Below are 21,671 nucleotides of genomic sequence, written 5' to 3'. Positions count from 1 at the left end.
TTTCACTATAGTTTTTTATTGTACATTTTTCATGAAATTTCCAATTTTTGAGTTACCAGAGTATTAAAATATGGAATGGTAACTAATTTTGAACCTGAGGTGATATCTTTCTGAAACAATAATTTAAAAACAGGTTTTAATTAGACGTACAGTTTACAAAATTTGGACTTTATACCTTTATTCTATTTAAAGATATAGTTTGTTACTAAAATGCACAAACAGACAGTAAACTGTGAAATATTGGATGATATTATGTTGTATGACAGTTATCGCTTATTTTGACCAGAAAAGTGAAATGGTGAAGTTTGATAGTCATTTATAGACATCCTGTATACGGATGTCCATAAGTCTATAATAAGTCCACAAGTCTTAAGTCTAGTCGTTTTCAAACAGGTCGTTTTATAAAAAAAGTGTATACTTTATGTAAATTATATTCATATCTTTTACAACATTGTTGGTATAGATTGTGTAAGATTGTTTATCATACGTAAGGTAGGCTAAGTTATTCCTAGCACTTTTGGCGGTGATGTTTCGATTTACTTTGTAAAATTCTTCTAAAGGTGGGTGGTATTAATGTTTTATGCGTTTTGACATAATTTAAAAAAATCTAAAACATGTAAAATAGTTTGATAATTTTACAAAATTTCTACTGTAAAATATCACATCGTATTGTAAAACGCCATATCTTTTAATAAACGTATCCTCGCCTGACCCAGAAAGACGGCTAAAGCACGGGGTTTAGCGTGTCCGGCCCAGAGACATTATTTTCTTGGCTCTAGTTCGCGTTTCTTCAACCAAGAAGTTTTAATAGTGACAATATAGTTGCTCAGTCTCCTGTGTTGGTTTAATATTTTTAGTTAAGCAGCTGGTACTAATTTATACATCTAATTTTAATCACATCAACTATATAAGCGCATTCAGTTTAAATGTTCTAGTAACAACGTGGTGAATGTGCTGAGACCTGAAATATGTAGCTATTTAGCACCAAATTCCTAAATCATAGTTATTGATCTGGAGCGGCCTCTCTCTACTTAAGTAGGCTATTTCAGTTCGTATTTACCAATTTTGCCTACGCCACTAAATGTTGACAATGGCGAGGTGGCAAGTCCGACAACGTCACTCGCATGTACGTCCCAAGAAATGTTTTACTGAAGCATCAAACTTGACCTATATTGCCTTTTACAACGCCGTTACTAAAACTTTTACTAATAATATTTTAAAATCGTGTTAGGCACAAAGAAAAAAGTGAACTCTCACTTCCTGTTTTTCGATCGATATTGTCGCAACCCCGATCGCCCCGACGTAGCTGTATACCGTACAGTAAATATGTGTACCAGACCGGGCCGGCCTGGGAGATGAGGCAGAGATACCGGGCCTGAGGCTGTTTGCTCCAATGTTTGTCGTTGTAAATCCGGCATCAATCAGGCAGCAGGTCACCGCCACCACGATCGTGCCCGTCCCTCACCTAGCGAGTACTTATGTAACTCGCCACCGCCTCGCGAGCGATACAAGGCAATAACAAGCCGAGCGAGATAACATCGTGTTGTACACACCTGGTCTCCCAGAACTCCTGGTTCATATAAATTACTGCTTACACTGTTTAATGCTTTTCTTTTCGATAATAATATTTTATTATCAGAAACTGGTAGGAGAGAGGGTGTAATTTAGGACTACGGGCGCTCCACTGCGTCTTAATATTATTGTGCATGGGTACCAGCTTAGTCCTGTACGATATATTAACATCGTTTCAACTTTCACAATCACATTAAAATTAATATCCATCACATCTGTAACATAATGAAACATAATGTTTCCTCTATTTACATTATCAAATGCTTTTCCGAGATCTACATCATGCTCCAAATTTAATGCACAATGAAGGAATTGCACAAAGATTAAATGGGCAAAGTTGTGCGTAATACAAAGACTCGACTTTATAGCTCTTATTTTTAACTCTTATTAGCTGTACTGTTGGTATGTGTATAATAATATTCAAATGCCTTGTGTGAGCATACTCTAATTTGAAATTAGTATCTTTTTTTGGGCATTGTGATCCAAATCACAGTTACGATACACATCCCTACTATTAAAATAACATTCATGAGATAATGACCTATACTTAAATAAGGTTGAATTGCTAGTTCAGATTGTATTCCGTGAGAATAATACAATCAGGTTAGTCTTGTAGTTTCAACAAGTACAAGTTTTCCTCAAGAGTAAGACCTCTTTTATCAGGAGGATGAAACCCGTAAAAAGAAATTATGGAAAGTAGAAGATGGCAAATAGGAAGAAGGCCATGTGAGAACCGAGGATTTTGGGCGACATCGTTGAAGTAGAGGGTAAGCAAAAGACTAGAAACCAGCAAGCGAGTCCAGCAGTAATGGCGGAAGCGAGGCCTTTGATGTTGGACGGGAACATTTCGCCCATCACCGTGAATGGAACAGGTCCAAATCCTGCAACAAACATGAATCCTACAATTATATATATATATATATATATATATATATATATATATATATATATATATAAACCCAATAAAAGGGAATAAACATAACTCTTAGGATAAATCATAATAGATTTGGTAATTATTCTAATATTTTAATAGCCCTTGAAAGGATGAGAATTGGTTTATAACGTAATGATGGGAAGAGCTCAGATCCCCAGAACACTAGTCCTCCTATTAAAAAAGAATTAAATAGAAAGAGCAACGAATAAAAACAATCCAGTATCTATCAAGAAACTTCAGCCAATAAAGTCAAATTTACAAACATACTTAAACTTTTAGATAGAGAACAAAAACATATGGGTTAAGGCATCTGTCATTTACCTTCTACCCAATCCTTCACCATCTTACGAGCTACTTTGACACAAGATGTGCGTATATTGATTACCACTATTACCTCATATTCTCTGGTATATGCAAATTATATTGTACCGTTGTATCGGCTGTTAGTTTGCTTATTCTGGCGGGAAATGATATTCAGGGACACATTTTAAAGACAAAATAATTAAGTCAGCCCTTATGTATAAAAATAAGACTCATTATGTTAAAACAGATAGTGATTTTGGTCAGATTGCTCAATAATGCTCTATTGGTCTCTCACTGAATCCAGCCATTATACATGATCGTATTATATGACTCAAGTGAGTCAAAGCGAATAATGATTCTTTAACCTCGTATTACTTTATCCAGTCATTACGCATACTAAAAAATCAGTAAATTTAATTAAAAAAAAACTATCTTAACCTAAACTTGTATTATCTGACTCCAGCAAATCAACACGAAAAATCATTCTTTAATCTCGTATTACTTTATCTAACCATTATGCATTCTAAAAAAATCAGTAAATTTAACTTAAAAACTATCTTAACCTAAACTAACGTGACGTGACGTAACGCAACATAATCTAAGATAACCAAATTAACATATCCTAATTTAAGTTTTAGCTATTATGACTGGTCAATGTAACTAATTTATCTCATTGACCAGTGAATTTGGTCATTATGCATAATAATCAGACGTTATAAATAATGACTGTAAAATTTACATGGCTGTTTGATGTGCTGCGAGTTCTGTTCTCAAGTTCATCGCTATAACAGATCAGTTTCTAACTTAACTGTGTCTGAAAGTTTTTATAGGTTTTATAAAAATGTTTGTAGGAACATAAACTTGACCGCAAACGAGATTCTACCCTGAAAATATGCATTTATCAATAAGCCGTCGTGCAATTAGTAGTACACCTTCAGATGTGAAGCAGTAAATGTTTTTCACTAGAGGCTGCAATAACAGTGAAATAACCGATTTGCGTCCTTCAGGCATTCCACATTACTCACCGGCACATAGTCACCGGTATACAGTCACCGTTATACAGTCACCGGTATGTAGTCACCGGTATATCAAGTCACCCGTACGCTTGCCTGACTAACAGTTTCATTCAATCAATACACCCATAATAGATTGTTCTCATGATTGGATTGTTTCTTGCTATAAGCATTTTGCAAATAAAATAATTCTATATTCATTTAATAAAAGTTCAAATAAACTACGCAAATATAAATACCAATACCATTAAATCCTAGCATATTTAATGTAATACGTACAAACTCCGCTACTCGGTAATATGTCAAATAAAGTAGGTAATTAAATTACAGAAATTATAAGTTGAAAAGATCAACTAATATACGATTGGATTTAAGTAGTAAAGAAACGCCTGAATAATCGTTTGTTATGAATATAATTTCTATCTTTTGAAAATAGAAAGGAATGGAGTAACCCACTTGTCAAGTATCAGTCTCTTGTTTTTAACTTTAAATTATTCATATGCGCATCGACGAATCAACTAATATTAAGCAGGTTACTGGACTGAGATCAATAATTGCCTGAACAACACATATTGTGTGTTTTAGTCTGTTTTGAACGAGTGATTATTGGTTGAGGAAACAGTCTCTATCCCAGCTGTGACTAGATACGTACATAACCTCACATAACGTATATACAGGTTAGTGTCGGGAGGGGAGAGTCAGGGACGTAATCTGGAGGTTATTTAGCTTATTGAGTGTTACACAAAGAATACCTAACTACAACTCAAGAATTAGGCTATATTTATATCACGTTACAAAAACAATTTCAAATCACAAATACCGTCATTTGAACTTACAAACTTATGGCAATGTCCTGAGACAAAAATACTTCAAAATGTTATATTTTGTAATTTACTAAGATTCAATAATGCGATTTAGTATTACAAAAGTTTCTAATAATTAGCTAAAATAAATTTCATGGTTTAATACCAAAGAATATTGGAGAAAAAGAAAGGTTAATACATTGATTTTGTACTTACTGTAGTGATTAATGGAATAAAAGCAGAACTGTTTATATCTCGGGAAGTATACGATATAAAAGCTTAAACAAACGTAAACTTTAGTATTATTTTTTTATGTAAGTGCATTTAGAGTTACTAATCTAAATGTGTTCAAGCACATATTCAGAAAAAGTAAGTATTGTGGTATTTTTTCGGCAACAAAATAGGACATTTTTTATTTGGCGAGTGCTTTTAATATACAGAACACAGTCTAGTGTAGATGATTGCAACCTAGACAATTACTACACATGAACTGGAACTGTGCTTTACAATGGCTGAAAACAATGCAAACAATCGATGCTAGCTTATCTGTATAATGACAAGAGTGGTCGAGTGAAATGCGGAGAGATAAGAGATCCTCTTGTTAAAAAGTTATTGTGGTGCAATTTTCAAATAAAACACGTACAACTCAGCATATCGTTCACATTATTACTCATGTTCTGTATTGCCTTCCGTACTCAGTATAAAACTAAATACCTACCTTCCTGCAAATGTTAGCCCAGTGAGTGATGCAGGACAAGTCTACATGTTTCGGCATGGCCGTAGTCAGGAATACATAAATTATCTGGTGAAGGCACAAATCATTTAAAGCAAACTACAGAAACACAGTTCACGAACATACTTACAGAGAGAATATACGTATTTGCCGAATTCGAGGGAATAAACCAGCCGGATCCTGTCCACTGCACGGCTAGAGCAGGACTTATATTATGTAGCCGCTACCTATGGGCAATGGTCATCATTGCCATCTGAAATTGTATGTATACTGGTCATTGCTGACAGAACTAGAAAGGAGCTTTTCATTTAACGTCTTCTTTAAACGATCTATAAGCTTAAAATGTTTCCAACGTACTTCATAATCAGATATGTTAAATATATCTAAGTTGTCGTTTATGCAATTGTGTGATAATAGTCTATGGGGTGCTGGGCGAAAAGTGATTTTCCTTGTTAGTTCTCGGATTTGGTATGTGCTCTGTATCATCTGGTCCTGCAAATCCGTCTTGTATATCCAATGTAGTCTGAAGCAATCATATTTCATTCTATTGACTCCAGCATCATCATACTTGTTCATGGGATCATTTTTGTCCAAAAGGTTCTTATTAAAGGTTTTTATTAAAAGATCGTGTAGTATGATTGTATTCAATACACATGTATATATTTTATCTACCGTTTTCTGTTGTTATTTTTGTATTTTTAAGGGATTCTCAGCTTTTGATAATAAAGGAAGGGCTGGTAACACAATTTAAACTGGTCATGTGGTTTTTGGTTTGGTTTGCCGTTGTGTGTTAGGTTAGTTACCATAGGAAGAGATCATAATACAGAACTCGAAGTAGAGTATTACTGATTTCTTGTAGCACTGAATGATGGCAAATCAGTTAATTGGACAAAAATTCTAACCTTGAAAATAGTATCTCAATTAAATTATTTGGTACCTACCCAACATAGGTTTTAGCAGAAACTCGTGAACTCATAAACAAGTACGTTAAACAGTTTCCAAGCGATTTGCAGCTTCGAAAACATTCGTCCAACAATTAAAAATGCTTGTTACAGTCAAGGGAGAAGAAGTTGGTCAAAATATTTAGTAACATGTTACAATTAGTAAGAAAACCCAATTTTTGCCCTTAGTTTTTCAACATATCCATTTTAAATATGCGTTATGGCAGAATGAGTGCGGAAGCCATACGAAAGTCGTCAGCAGGTGGGGGAGAGTCACGTGACTGCTACACTGCATAATTACAGCCTTATTGCATTTGTTCTGTGGCCACAAACAACAATACTACTCCGGTTTCTTTCTAAGCAGTAGCCACACCCCGTAACTTTGGTGCTCGTACCTGATCACATCATTTTATTTGAAAAGGTAGCAAGATAGTAAAATAACTGGCCTACTGGCCGTCAACCCACAATATGAACAGAAGGGAAAGCTCATAATTCATGTTATAATCTTTAACAGTTTCGAAAATAAAATGTTTTTCTACTAAAACATACAGTTAGATTTTCATTAAAGCATTTTCATTACATATGTTCCGTTTTTTATTTTTATGTACTGAACCCATTTAAGAATAACTTTTCCAATATGGGACATCCTGTCTTGTATAAAACGTCTTTTTCACTAAAAGTGTGTTGAAAGTCTTACAAACAAAACATACAAACTCGAGACTGTTTTGACAGAACTATATAATGAAGTATTTTAGTTCAGGATTAAACAATTAAGGATTAAACCACACTGAAAAATTTCCTAAAATCAGCTAAAAACCTAATAAGTTAAAAATTATTACTAATATCACAGATTTAATCCTTGTGCCTGGATGTCTAAAGATATTTTCTAGCTGGGATAGAGTCTGCTCCCTCCCTCCCGACACTAATCTTGTATGTACGTTATGTGAGGTTATATGTACGAGTTTTTTTACAAACATTTTGTCTTATTTAAAAGTTGTGAGTGGGAGTAATTAGCAGGCATTTACTATTAGATAACACACTTGGATAATCCTTCTCATATGAGGTACTAATCTCCTGATTACCGTAGTCGAATGTAAAAGTAGAACCAATATTTCATTCAGAGCTCAACAAGATTTATGTGGCGCCGAGGTCAGGTGAAAGGTAGATAGAGGGTCAATGTTGAGAGGCGGCGCCGTATATTATGAAACATATTGCACAACATTTTTGTGAAATTATAATCTATTTAGAGATTATTTCCTTTTGTAGTCCTTATTAAGTTACTTTATAAGGACCAAAGAGGGCCTTTTTAAAATCGTGTCGTCCGTCCATATACTCATCTTTGCGACACTTCTGATAGAAAAGTCCTAGAGACCTGGAATATATGTTCCTCTTTATGAAAGGAACCTATTGATTTCGGGATCTAAAGGTCAACGGACAGTCCGTATGTATGTCTATTCGTCTGAGAGAACTCTTTCTTTACGTTTCGTCGGGTCCACCAATACTTCGTTGTATCGGTTATATTTATACACATACATATATATTTGTGTGTGCGCGCGCGTGTGAGTATTTTGTATCCACACAAAACGAGTTTAGTACATCATAATAATATCAAATTCTATAGGATATATCGATAATTATACCCTTTCAATGACAACATTCAATACATGATCAGTGTTTTCTTACCCTAAAACTGCATAAAATGTTTTGTTATTTTCACATAACTAGTTTTTAGTGTAGTTACAAGTCGGGGCCCCTTTAAAAAGTTTCTTGTATTGGATTTAAATAGCTTAGGCTTATATATTTTTTGTGGCTCCTATAGTTGTGTGGGCATTCTATAGGAGGCGTAACCTGAGAAAGTGATATTCATATGAGCAGCGAATCATACCCTAGTGAAAATGATGGCTCCAATTTTAATTTTATACATCATATTGGCTCCAACTAGAACGTAACTCAGAAAAAGATAATGACAAACGAAATGGTCCCTGGCGTCCGTGAAGAAGTGAAGTTTACTGGAATAACATCTCGACACCTATCACGTCTACTTTCACTTTGTTAAGTTTCAATGGACTCCTATGGGAGCGTCATCTAGAATCCCGTTAAACACGGGAATTCCCTCTGAGGTAAACTAAGTTTATTTTGAAAATCTCTGCACTCTTATCGTGCCTGCTACTCTAACACATATATCACAGAGACTCTGACGGGAATATACAGTAGTTTGGAACCATAGTATGAACAAGAAAGAATTTCCTAACATTCGTGAGGAAAGTCGCATTGGAAGCAAACATACTTGTTTCATCTAATAGTTTAATAAAATGTTTCCAAGGACTCCTATAGGAGCTTCATTTCCAATCGTGATGGAAAACGGGAAGCTTCCCACAGCAACTATAAGATAACGTATGGTTATTTCAAACATTCCAATCTGTGCACCCAGTTCAGCCATATTAGTCTAGGATGAGTTTTACATTTGCTCCAGCAGGGAAGTCGCCTAGAAGCCATACATGCAGAGTGATGTTGCTTAGCTTTACTGAGATAGGTCGCAATAATGTAAATAAATCCGTGCCTTCCAATTTAATAGTCATGTTAGTCCAATCACGAGAGTAATTAAAATGGAATCACCGAACGGAATGAATTGCTCCTTCAATACAAGAGCATTTCATCAAAATAGGTTCGGTAGGTTCGAAACACTCGATGGTCAAACATACTAAAGAGTTATAGGAACAGGTCGAATTGTATAACTTCCTCCTTTTTGAAACCGTTTAATGACAACAGTGTAAAGCTAAAATAGAAAATATTAAATATATATCTATTATATAAATATAAAACAGTTTTGTTTTATTTTTAGAGTGGACGTTTTACAATAATTGCACCAGCAGACGATCATAACATCGAGATTCACCATATACAACAGGTTAATCTTTTTTCTTTTTTTATTAGGTTCATATCTTATGAAGCTAATAAAAAACCTCTTTGTATATGCAATTAAAATAACGTCAGATTTACCTGAATCATGTCCAATAATAAAAAAATTAATAGTATAAACTACTAATACTCTATAACCTGCACAATACATTGTGTTACAATTACTTCTGTTACGTTACTATTCGTTTAAAATGGTTAAAACAATTACACAGATAGTAATGTTGGTGTTTTATTCACAAAATTAAATATAATCATAAAATTTCAACACAAACGTCACCTTAACATGAGCATCTATCGAGGATTTAGAATAGATTAAGCTAAATCACATACCAGAACATTTAGCTGGTATGGCATTTAGTTACTTATTATATTTGATTGGAAATAGTTATAGAAAATATTTGTTAATTTTAACTAGAAATTCTTATCTTACACAGTGAGAACTTTATTACTTACTTTCTTACTGTTTTGCTTTCCAAAATATTCTATTGAGTAGTAAAGCTAACCTCAGTAAAAACCCTAATTGTTTTGAATGTGTACTTTTTTTAACTTCCTAATTTATTATCTCACATACAATTTATGTGAGTATATTCAATGATGGAACTGGTATATTAACGTAACGGGGTTTCTCGAAATAAAAGTTCATATCGATTACAAGAAATACTTTCTAAAAACCTATACATCACATAGGTTCTAAGTACAATGGTATACAATGTAAGTATAATGGTAAGTACAATTCATTATTATAATTTTAAATTATTCCTATTACAATTCCCAGTGCTTATAATAAGTTTGAATTACCAATGACTGTTTAGATCTTATTCTATGATATTGTATGGATCAGATATGGTTTCGTAGCCTCTAGCACCAGGTGGTCTATTCAACAACTCCAAGATTTCCTCAAGAGTCATACCTCTCGTGTCAGGGAGTATAAAAATCGTAAAGAGGAATGCTAGCAAGCAAAAAGTGGCAAAGAGGAAGATGACCGTATCGGTGCCGAGAGCTTGGGAGACATCGTTGAAGTAGAGGGTGAGCAAAAAACTCATAAACCAGCAAGCGAGTCCAGCAGTAATGGCGGAAGCGAGGCCTTTGATGTTGGACGGGAACATTTCGCCCATCACCGTGAACGGAAGAGGTCCAAATCCTACAACAAATTAGAATCCTACAATTTTGCATATGCGCCATAAAGAGAATCGAACATAATTGTAAGTAAAAGTGATGTTTATAAAATGCTAAGGCCATTCTCGAAACTTTGAGAAAAAATGTTTCTATTTTCCTATTTTCTAAAAGCGTAAAACACAGTTGTTTATCAAATGCCGGTCGTCCTCAGCTGGCATAGTTTAACCTCTACATTAACTAGTATAGTGTTAATATGCATTGTTCAATTTCGTTTGCGGCCGACCGTCTCTGATCAAAGTCCTATAGTGATGTTGGAGGAGACTGAGATCGAAGAAGTCTACTCGACTAAATTCCTTGGAATACACCTTGATCGAGGGTTGACATGGGATAGTCATGTAGACAACGTTTGTTCAAAATTGTCCTCAGGCATTTATGTTTTGAGGCAGCTATCCAAATACTGCCCAACTCAGGTACTGATGACGGCGTACTATGGATTGATATACCCCCACCTGTCATACGGAGTGGTCTTGTGGGGAGGCTGTGCAAATACACATTTCTCTAGAGTGTTTACACTCCAAAAAAAAGCCGTTCGAACAATTGCAAAACTACAATGGAGAGAGTCGTGCAGACCAGCATTCAGAAAACTGAAACTGAAACTGTTGACATTACCCTGCCTCTACATTCTAGAGACGTCTATGTTTTTCAAGTCAAAATGCAATCTCATCAGAGGTAGTGATATACACTCATATGAGACTAGAGGCAGGGACAACTACCGAACTGGGAGACACAGGACGGTAGTACATGAGCGCTTGCCTTCTCAGGCAGGAGCTCAGTTTGTCAACAAACTGCCAAATTTCATAAAAAGTGCCGCAATGCCTAAGGCATTTAAAACTCGTCTGAAAAGTGCATTGCTCTCAGAAGCTTTTTACAATACAGACGAGTTCATGGCACATGTTTGGGTGACCACATAATTGGCTGACTGACGCTGGTGCTAGAGTGGGAAATTCGAATAAATGAGCAGTAGGATGGATGGAATAAATTGTATGTACGAAAGTAACCTAGATGTAATGTATGAATCCAAAATTTTAGCTTATTTTCTTCTTTGACAATTGCTATAACATGTACATGTTCTAAAGCAATAAAATTATTATTATTATTATTATTATTATTAACAGTACATAGATTAACTTATCTTACCCACACTGTAGGTGAGTATATATCCCACAACACTGGCAAGCGGCCACCACCAATATGCAGACGTGTCGTATCCGTGGTTACTACAGTAGAAGAAAGCGCCAAAGGAAAGCTAAAAGCCACATTAAATCGTTAAAGGAAAGTTTAAAATGTCCATAAAATAATTGGACAAGAATTATAATCTTAATGCACGCTGGTCCCAAGACTGAGTGCAATACGAGATGGAAATAATTTGAGTTAAGCTTTGACTTAAAACCAAAGTATCACACTGATGTAATACAGCTAAATTATAATCCTTAGTAAGCCTACGTGTAAAATTTACTTATGAGACAGAATGAAGTTAATTTGTAACTAAACATAAAATAGCATGACTCAATTAATGAAAAAGTGCTCTGATATCTATTTGGGTTACTACTTAACAATTACTGTTGATAATAATATTTCATAGTGAGACAGAGAGGGGTGTAATTGTGAAGGAGTGGAAGAAATTCGACTCAAATTCTGTATCTAGTTCTGTACCAAGAGCTATTAATAAATGCCTTTAATAAGAAATCTCATTATTAGCAACATGTAGTCAATGAACAACCGAAATTGAAACATAAAAGTAATTATGTTTAGCAATTCATAAGTAGAGAAAAAGGCAATCATTTCCATTCGTGCAATAATCTTTTTAAAAACAAAAGCAATTAAAAAATATTAATGTATAGAACTTTAAATGCAATTACATGTTTACACTATTATATATTTCATTTTATTTGAAAATGTAGAAAAATATTCATTTAAAATTGCTGAAATAAGGCTATTCCATTCTCTTACAGTATTAAACTAATACATTCACAATAAATGGCTCTAGGGTTATATTAGTAGTGATATATTAGTAGTATATTATATAGTATAGCGATATTATATAGTAGTATATAGTATATTATATTAGTAGTAGTATAGTAGTAGTAGTAGTAGTAGTAGTAGTGGTGTATTACTAGTGATATCCAGCTCAAGTGCTTCAACCACTAACATTGCTAACATTTATAAAAATGTTAGCACAAAATCCTGTTTTAATGGTTTTATGTATTGACATTAAAACTGTTAAAAATAACGAATTTTACTAAGCTTCAACTGCTCAACTTGGCCTCATGTCCACTGATATGAATATCTCGTCGTAATTCCATAATAAACCTAAGGAAGTAATGTTGATCAGTTTAAAGTTTTTAGAAGTTTAGCAGTCGTGTTAGGCAGAAGCTGTACGAGGCCGACCAGCCGCTCGTCGAAACTAGCAGCCGACACAGAGCTCTTGAAGCCGATCTTTGGAAACCACCAACCACGGAGAACTCATCACTTACGAATTAAGTTTTCCGTAGTTGACGATGGCAAATGTCCCGAAAATCCTGTTTCCTTCCTCACCATATAATATAACTGTCAACGAGAATACAAACTTAAAGCATGGACATATGTAAGTATTACTACATTTACTATACTCGTATATCTCGTAGGTCTGATCCATGTAGGCAGAAAACTACTAGAATATTTATTTTTTATACGTTATTAGCTTCCTTACCTTTGCTCTTTGTTATTATTTATTTGGTGTAATCTTAGTGTGATTTTATGACTTCTCAACTCGTGAATATGTCTACTCAAGCTATGTAAATCTGTTTTAACTGTAATCTTATGAAAAAATTACTGTATGGTGGTTTCCGCTTAAACTAAACTAGAAATAAACAAAACAACCCACTTTTTGCCTTGGTAGTAATATGGTAAACTATATCAAACCCAATAAAGAGGAAAAACTCATTACCTGAAAAATGGTCATTCCAATCCCAGAAAAAACCAGCATGTTCTTTATTCCAAACACCCTGGTGAGCGGGAATGACACTGCTAGGGCTGCGAACATGCAGCCACCGACGATGATGGAAGACACACTGGGGGAGAAGGCAGTGCCGGCCATGGTGAAGATGCTCTGGGTGTAGACGAGGATCACGTTTATACCACTGAGTTGTTGACTCGCGGCGAGCACACAAGAGATCATCAAACCTTTGCGGTTTCCTCGGATCTTGACAAGGTCTGAGAACCTCGGTTTTTTTGTCATGGAATTGTGGACTTCTACCTAAATGAAACTGTGTTTAGTACCAGTACTCATAATATATCATAAATTTTATATTTAACAATATGTTTATATTGTCTACTACTCAAATATTTTGTACAAACTAGTCAAAGCCTATCGTATGTTGCACCTTATACCATACCTAATTTTAAACTGTTATAGAACGAAATATGTGTTACTTTCGCTAATCTTCAAACTGAGATGCGAACTGTTTCTATAGTTGTTTACACCTGTATTGTTTTACTAGTTTACTTTAAAATCATAATCATAAAATGAAATAAAAAAAAACAAAAATATGAAATTTAAAAAAATTCAAAAAAGAAATTTTAAAATGAAATTTGTATTAGTACCTTCATTTTTTCCAACTCTGTCTGTACCTCTTCAGGTGACTGGCTGTTTCTGAGCCACGTGAGACTCTTTGTAGCGCTTGCGTCATCGCTTTTACGTACAAGATAGTATGGAGATTCTGGATATAAATTGAACAAAATAAGGAATAAGAACGCTGGAACGAAGTTCACATAGATGAGAGTTGAGTAGGAAACGTAAGGACCAAAGCAGTAATCGATGAAACATCCGCCGGTCAGTGAGAGACCAAATATGGTGCCCGCAGCTCCTCTTATTTTCGGCTGAAACAGACAAAACCGAAACTTGTTGTTTAAGGTTAAAAATATGTTAATATTAAAGTGAAAAAGTATTTAAACAATAGTAACTAACAGTAAATCAGGCAGGTAGCAGTAAACACATTGTTATTATAATGGATCAAGTAATGAGTCCAATCAAGTAAATATCGGCGGGTCAATCACTTGCCTTGTTCATTACTACGCAGCAACGTTACGCTGCTCTGTGAAAACCTAAATATATATGTTCTCTACTGTCACTGTTAATAAAACATAACATATGCGATTCAATTCAATTTTACAGTGACATCGTTAAATTTACAGTGAATTTCCAAAAATGTTATTAAGTGGGTTATTAACAATTATTTATTAATTAACATGTATACAGGCTGCTACTATGAAAACTGTAAGGTTAATTATGTATGAGTATACAAAGGCATGTACATATTGTATAATCTGTTTTTCAGTATTCATCGTAAACTTATTATTCATCTTTAACATCTATAAAAAATTCAATATAATGCGTAATTTACATATTACTCACATTTTTGTCCCACAGACATTTAAAAAATATAGTTTAGGCAACTTTGGCGTTAGCAAAGTCTTTATGTCTTCATATTAAAAAACAACATCGATTTCCCAGTACTGAAAGTTAAATTTATATACTGGGATTAAATTTGTTGCGCTGGTGACTGTGTGAAAAGCTGGATATCGTTAGCATGTTTTAGTTTTTTTAATGACCATACAGTTAAAGAGAAAACTTAAAATAGACTCAGTAAGTCATGTTTATTTTACTAACATACAAAAAAGATCGTTTTGTGCACAGTTGTTATTGAGATTACCTATCTTATTTGTAAAAAATCATTATAATCTATTATAATTAAAATTAATCAGAATAAAATACACTGTTATTTTTTTAGTATAATATTATGATGTATACCTGATGGAAAATGTTATGTTAAGAAAGGCAGCAAGAAGTGTTAATAGACAAGTCAGTTTTTCTCATTCAAAAGAAAATTTAACAGGATGGTGTCATCGATGGGAGATGGTAGATTAGCAGAAGTGGGGGAGGTCGGATATTTGAGGGTTATGATCGAGACAGTGACTAATAACAATAAACATGGTGTGGGATTGAGACACTTGGTGAAGGTTTTTTTCATGACACATACTATAATAGGGTAGCTACGGGAGATATAGAATATGTGTAAGCAGTAGAGAAAAAGGGGTTGACCCGTTGAAAGTATTGAAGTTGTGCTGGGTTCCTCTTGTCCCTCCAAATCAAGTGCACGATGCAGACAAGAACAAGGCACAACATTTCAAAGCTTCAAATGGAAATGCTAGTAAGGTATATGGATGAATTAGGAAATATATTACTAAGGTAAGATGATAAAGAGTCCGGCATTAAAAGCAGGACAGAGGAGCGGAAAGCTTCGGTATGGCTTACCGTGAGGAACTGGTAAAAAAGAAGGAAGTGTGTCAAAGCTGGAGTAAAAGAGCCGGTGCATCCAGCACCGAAACTAGTTATGATCCAATAGGAAAGAAAAAAAAGAGATGAGGTATAGAAAGCCCTGAAAAGAATCATAAATCAAAAGGAAGTCCAGTTGTTTGCTCTGTGCGGAAGAAGACGAATATAAAGAGAGTGAGAAGAAGAAAAACGTAAAGGAATTCTGTACATGGGAATTTTGTACAAAAGACCAACCAGATGTAGGATGGAGTCTATGAGACAGCCGCGGAAGAGCGTAATTTGTAACAAACTAAACAGGAAAATGTCAGACAACTAAGTATTTAGCAGAATCAGTGAAGAAAAGAAGGGGTTAGGAACCAATAAATTACCCTTAGTGCACTAGGGGTAGTTGGGAGGTGGACAGATGTGTAGGATTTAGGTGCATGATGTCAGGAAGACAATAACCGTAAGCACAATGTGATATATCAAACAAACTGGCGGAATAAATCTCAAATTTTTGCCGGGGGTAGTTGTAGGAACAAGGGCTTCAGCGTACTCTTTAAATAAATCAAGAAAATATGTTCAATTAAGCCTAACGTAGTAGTGTTATATGATACCTCAGCTATCTCGGCCACATAGACGGGAATCGCCACGAACAAAATACCTCCCGAGAAGCCTCCCAGGAAGCGGCCCAAGTAAATGTGCCAGACAGACGTGGCGACGAGTAGCACGACCCAGGAGAGCAGATTCATCAGATCTGCTATCAATATGGTCCACCGCCGCCCCACTCTGTCGATCAGCCATCCCCCGAGGAATGGGCCGAAAATGTTGCCGAGAGAATTGAGTGAGCCCACCCATGAAGCTTCATTGCTGTCTAGGTGAATGAACGAGCCGGGAGCTTCCAACTTCGGCAGAGTTGGCGAAGTCCAACTGTAGTGTGTGGCTACGGAGATTGTCGCCAAGTTCGCTGAAGATTAAACATTGCCAATAGCATTACAGCGTGTAATTTTAATATTTTTTTTTAGATCAAGGTTTAGAAGTTTAGAAATTTCTTATAAAGAACTTTCTGCCCCAGTAACATTGCTTTCAATGAAGTAAACTTTATGATGATCAATGCAAATTCCTCGATGATGTCTAAATCAAACCCTTAACAACCATTTGAACCGAGCCGGACTCAATCATTACTCATACAAATCATTCGAAGGCCGTTTTAACCCTCCTTTGGTCGCACCTGAAACGTTACATGACAGGTCGCACTGTATCAAATTGATACATTTGTATTTAAACTAATTTCAGTGGTATTTTACTCCAATATAATCATATAATATATTATATTTATAGGTTCTAAAAATATGTCTTATGCTTTTCATATATCATAGTTGTTTTTTAAATGTAGTTTAAAAAATATTTAAAATGTTTTACCAAAAAGTGTGCACTCAAACCAAATTGTTATTGCAACGGGAATGGTCGCACTGTTATCCATTTGATACAGACATTTGGTAAATTACATGGGTTTGAAAGAAATAACACACAATAACGATCAGGAATAATGGAATATATTTATTGAAACTAGTTACATATATTTTGCCACTTTTTAGCCAAACAATTGCAGTACTACAAAAAAGTAGTTGTTTCTGTCGCTAAAAATATAAGATATTTCTATAAAAAGTAAAAAAGTATATATATATATATATATATATATATATATATATATATATATATATATATATATATATATTATATAATGAACTCAAGAACTTATGTATGAAGGAACACTGTTTTACATTTTCGGATTAGCAGCGTACGCACACAAACCTCTGTATGTTCATTGCAGATGGTTTTCATACACTTTCTGCAAAGTGTTTTTGTAAGTCGGGTTCTCTTATCAAGCTTGCAGAACTCACACCTTGTCCGCTTCTCTGACTGGGGCCTCTCTCTATTTACATCATTTCCCATCCCGGTCAGCATTGGCATATTTTCGTCAGTCCATGTTGAATGTGCAAGGGAATCCCTCCAACTGGTATGTTCTCACACCTTCGTTGAATGTGTTCAGCTACAAGGGAGTTTACTGAGTTCTAGTAGAAACAATCTTGTAATTTTGGTGACAACTTCATTTCCAAATGAAACTACTTGAGCATTGATACCTGCCACATTCAACAAGGCATAAAAAATTACCATCGGCCATCGGCGGGTACCTCTGGCAACGTTGTACGAAGCACATAACTTGCCAACACAGTCTACACCAGACTTTGTGTTATTGTAGTGCAAGACAATTTCAGGTTTATTTGTGTGTGAGCATCAATTTCGTCACTGAAATGTAAGCTTGATATCAACAAAACATTTTTGTTTTTGTTTTTTTGTACATATGATACCCATTGTTGCATTTTCACCATACACGAAATAGCTTGAATGCAAAGGTCTTCCTTTTGTACATGTCCAGCTCAGAAGGAATACCAATCCGGTTTTTTTAAATCGTACCAAACAAATGATAATTTTTTCCTTTCAAATGGTTGTTGACCATTACCGAACTGAACCAATTATCGCTTAACAACATCGTCCGACTTATTGCTGACCAGAAAGGGCCGTCTAGCTGTTTAGCGCAGTACACTTCAAGATTGGCTAGTGTAAAATGTTTTTAGTGTCACAAAAGAGCAAAGATTTTGATACCATATTTTGCTGGTTTTGAAGGAATATACTGTTTAAAGTGGCAACCACCACGAAAGGCTTCCAGTTTTTCATCGATAGTTACATTTTCTCCGTGAGAGTAACATTTTTACAGTTACCTACGAAGTCTGTAAATATCTCTCTGATAGCGGCTAAGTTATCAATCTCTTTACGCTCGTCTCGAGTACTTCTATCATCAAATCTTAAGCATCTTAGGAGAAATTTTAAACCGTCTGAGGACTAAACGTCATTCTGCATTTTTCTATGCCGAAACCATCGGTAGAAAATATCTCATCCAGACTTTGCCTGTTTGGCTTAAAAACTCCTAAAGGTAAATTATGCCTACGAACGCCTTTATTTCGATTGCCTTTTACGCCTTTTAAGTCAGTGGTTTTGGCATCACGAAGTCTAGTGTACTTTAGCTGTACAAGGGTAATATACTGATTTGTATGCAAAACAATTTTTCTAACATTGAATCTGTGAAAAAGTTGGACCAACAATCTAATTCGGATTTGCTTTGACGTGCAGGCCCAATCACGCCAGGCAGACGTCGCAAAATGTTTTGTGGCTGTGTTCTTTGATTGTACTGCCTAGGTCTTAAGAACACTTAATTGTATCATTCTTACCCCATTTAGCTGTCAAAAACAAGTTGTCTTGTGCATCTTCTTCGCGAACCTGACGTTTTAGAGGTGGCGGTAGGCATGGTCGAGCTCCTACTCATCCCTCCCTCTATGCGCAAGAGATCCCACACCTGCGGCTGTGGCTTGTCGATCACCTGCGCTATGGCTGGTCGATCACCTGCGCCTGTGATTCATCCAACATCATTAGTTCGTCATCACCACTCTGTTCTGTAATCGGAGTTTTCTTCTCTTTCTTCAAACACATCTTCACCGTCTATATCGCTATTATCACCATCAATGTATTCTAACCTTTCATTCTCTTCTTCACTTGTATCAGAAAATAAGAGGCGATGGACAGTTTTCCTGACCGTCATCAGTTTCTAAGTTCAAACTGCGTTTTGAAATTTTTTACCTAAAAAGCGTAACAGAAACGATCCCACTGCATCACAATGATACTGTAAATATGATACGTGAACGGTCGCACTGCATCAAATTGATACCGTAAATCTGAAACGGGAATGGTCGCACTGTATCTAATTGATACAGCTTCGTAAACACGCTCTGTTCAAGGTCAGGCGTAGTACTGGCAGTTCAGGGATGAGGAGAGGGAAGACGAGCTCCTCCCGTTTGTTTTCAATGGGGTGATCGTGACAGGCGGAGAGAAAGAGTGGGGGCAGAGCCGAGCGAGTACCGATAAATCCCGAACATTCCTGACAAACCCTGTACATGCGGCTGATAGCGACCTCAGTTCGGAACGGTTCTGATTTCTATTATCTTACGAATTAATGAGTCGTTTTATATCCGAATTAATGAGTCGTTTTATATCCGAATTAATGAGTCGTTTTATATCCGAACATATCTGCAAAACATAGAAATTATATCGAATTAATTATATTAATATTGAAACTTTCTTTATAACTCCAAAGATACTTTACAAAATGTGAGATGGTGCACAACGAATAAAATGTCATAATCTAGAATAGAATAGAAAAATTATTTATTTTCTTGAAAATATGTACAATAGTAAAATTATATAAACATCATTTATACCTTAAGCACAAACACAAAACATTGCTCCTTAGTTGTAGACACAATTGACATGAGAATAAAAATAAAACAATGTTTACTTTTTATTAAAGAAATATGAACATGTCTTTTTTTATTTTAATAAAGCTAGGGTACATCAATAAACAAAATTCAAGAAAACAAAATAGGACCTCAAAAGGCAAGGAACTGCCTGTGTAGAGGCTCCAACTTTCTTAGAAAAACAAAAGAAAACAACACTCAAGCAAATGAAATTAACAAATAAATTCAAATACGATAAATCTACCCATTTAAACTAAGCTTTAATAAAACAAATTTGAATAAAAAACACATTTATATAATTTTCAAAGTCTAAAGCTAATTCAGTATACATAAAATGCCATAAATATAAATTATATAACCATATCCAGTTATCTTTTTGTGATATTGGAATATATTCAAATTAATAGGACAAAAGCAACATATTATAATGTGGAGTCCTTAATTTGTAGTAAAATAAATTAATAATTACTTAACCAAAAACATAATTATAGAAAAGTATGACAAAATCAATGACAACTACCTGACTTAAATACCTAACATAGCACGTGACATAATTAATAAATACAAAATTATCCCTAATTATATTATATTACTGTACAGATTTATGATACAATTATACAAATTTATACAATTTATTGAAGTCTGCCATTGTTACTCAGAAGGCTTAAGTCCAGGGCAAATCTCCAACTTTTTTCTCCTCTGTGAGGCTTCTCTGCGAGGGATTTTTTTTTTTTCTTCTTCGTGGAAACATAACTCCTTTGTTTTGTAATATTGCTATTACCTGGTTGCCTGTTACACTCTTCTTCCTAAAAACATAAATTCGATAAATTTGACAGAATTTTCCGTGGCATAGTTTTGAGCTACTATTACTTGTTTTTAAATTTAATTCAATTTAAATGTTGTACTACTAAACAATAAATAGTGGTTTAATTAAAACTGGTCATAAAGTGATTGGACTTACCTTAACTGGTATCTGCGCAGTAGTGGCCATTGCCTCTAGTGTAGTTAACATTTGTGTGAAATGTTTTATCAATATATTCTTTTTTGGTCTGAAGTAGTTGTTTTTCTTGTCATATATTCCATCAGGATGTCATTTTTTTTCGTATATTCTCTTTTGTGCGGGGCCCTCGTCATTAGGAGTGTTGATTTTGTCACATGAAATTTCCTTTAATACTTCCTCTTTTAAGTTTGTATTATCATCGATGTCCATTTTTCAAATCCCCAGTCTCATACATTTCCAAAGGTGAGTCATCGGTTTTTGCTACAGAGTGAGCGAGCCACCAAATGGATATGCTTGCACATGTCGTTTTTTATACTATTGTCCATACACGAGCATATGTATTCATGAAAACAGGAATTACAATGTAGGCACAAAAGTACACAACAGTTGCATTCTTTAACTTTTTTTCACTGAATAAAAATTCTTGTGCTTTAGAAGATAACACTTGCCATTCATTTTCCAATGCAATGATGTTAAAGTCGGCAATCCCCATAGCTTTCTTTATGGCGTCTACTTCGAGACCAAGCCTGATAAGTGTCATTTGTGTCGTCTGGCGTACGCGATTATAATGCTGATCTGATCTATAGTACATGGAAATTATCGAATAATTTCTA

At 34.9% G+C, this 21,671-nt stretch overlaps 1 protein-coding gene across 3 annotated transcripts in view; it reads right to left on the bottom strand.

The window, feature by feature from the left end:
* Nucleotides 1-21,671, bottom strand: part of LOC124359600 (facilitated trehalose transporter Tret1-like) — a 33,365-nt gene continuing 11,694 nt past the window's right edge. For 2 of the 3 annotated variants that reach the window (XM_046812481.1, XM_046812482.1), the window contains exons 3-7: nt 16,305-16,654; nt 13,977-14,252; nt 13,321-13,629; nt 11,532-11,640; nt 9,040-10,359 (exon numbers count right to left, since the gene is read on the bottom strand). In XM_046812481.1, coding sequence (XP_046668437.1) covers nt 10,034-10,359; nt 11,532-11,640; nt 13,321-13,629; nt 13,977-14,252; nt 16,305-16,654 — 1,370 coding nt within the window. In that variant the 3' untranslated portion in view covers nt 9,040-10,033. Of the gene's footprint in view, nt 2,454-9,039; nt 10,360-11,531; nt 11,641-13,320; nt 13,630-13,976; nt 14,253-16,304; nt 16,655-21,671 lie in introns of those variants that run through there. The other variant, XM_046812483.1, reaches the window with a different exon arrangement.

Source organism: Homalodisca vitripennis, chromosome 4 (genome assembly GCF_021130785.1).
Source record: "Homalodisca vitripennis isolate AUS2020 chromosome 4, UT_GWSS_2.1, whole genome shotgun sequence".
Classification (NCBI taxonomy): domain Eukaryota; kingdom Metazoa; phylum Arthropoda; class Insecta; order Hemiptera; family Cicadellidae; genus Homalodisca; species Homalodisca vitripennis.
This window is presented reverse-complemented; position numbering and strand designations above follow the sequence as displayed.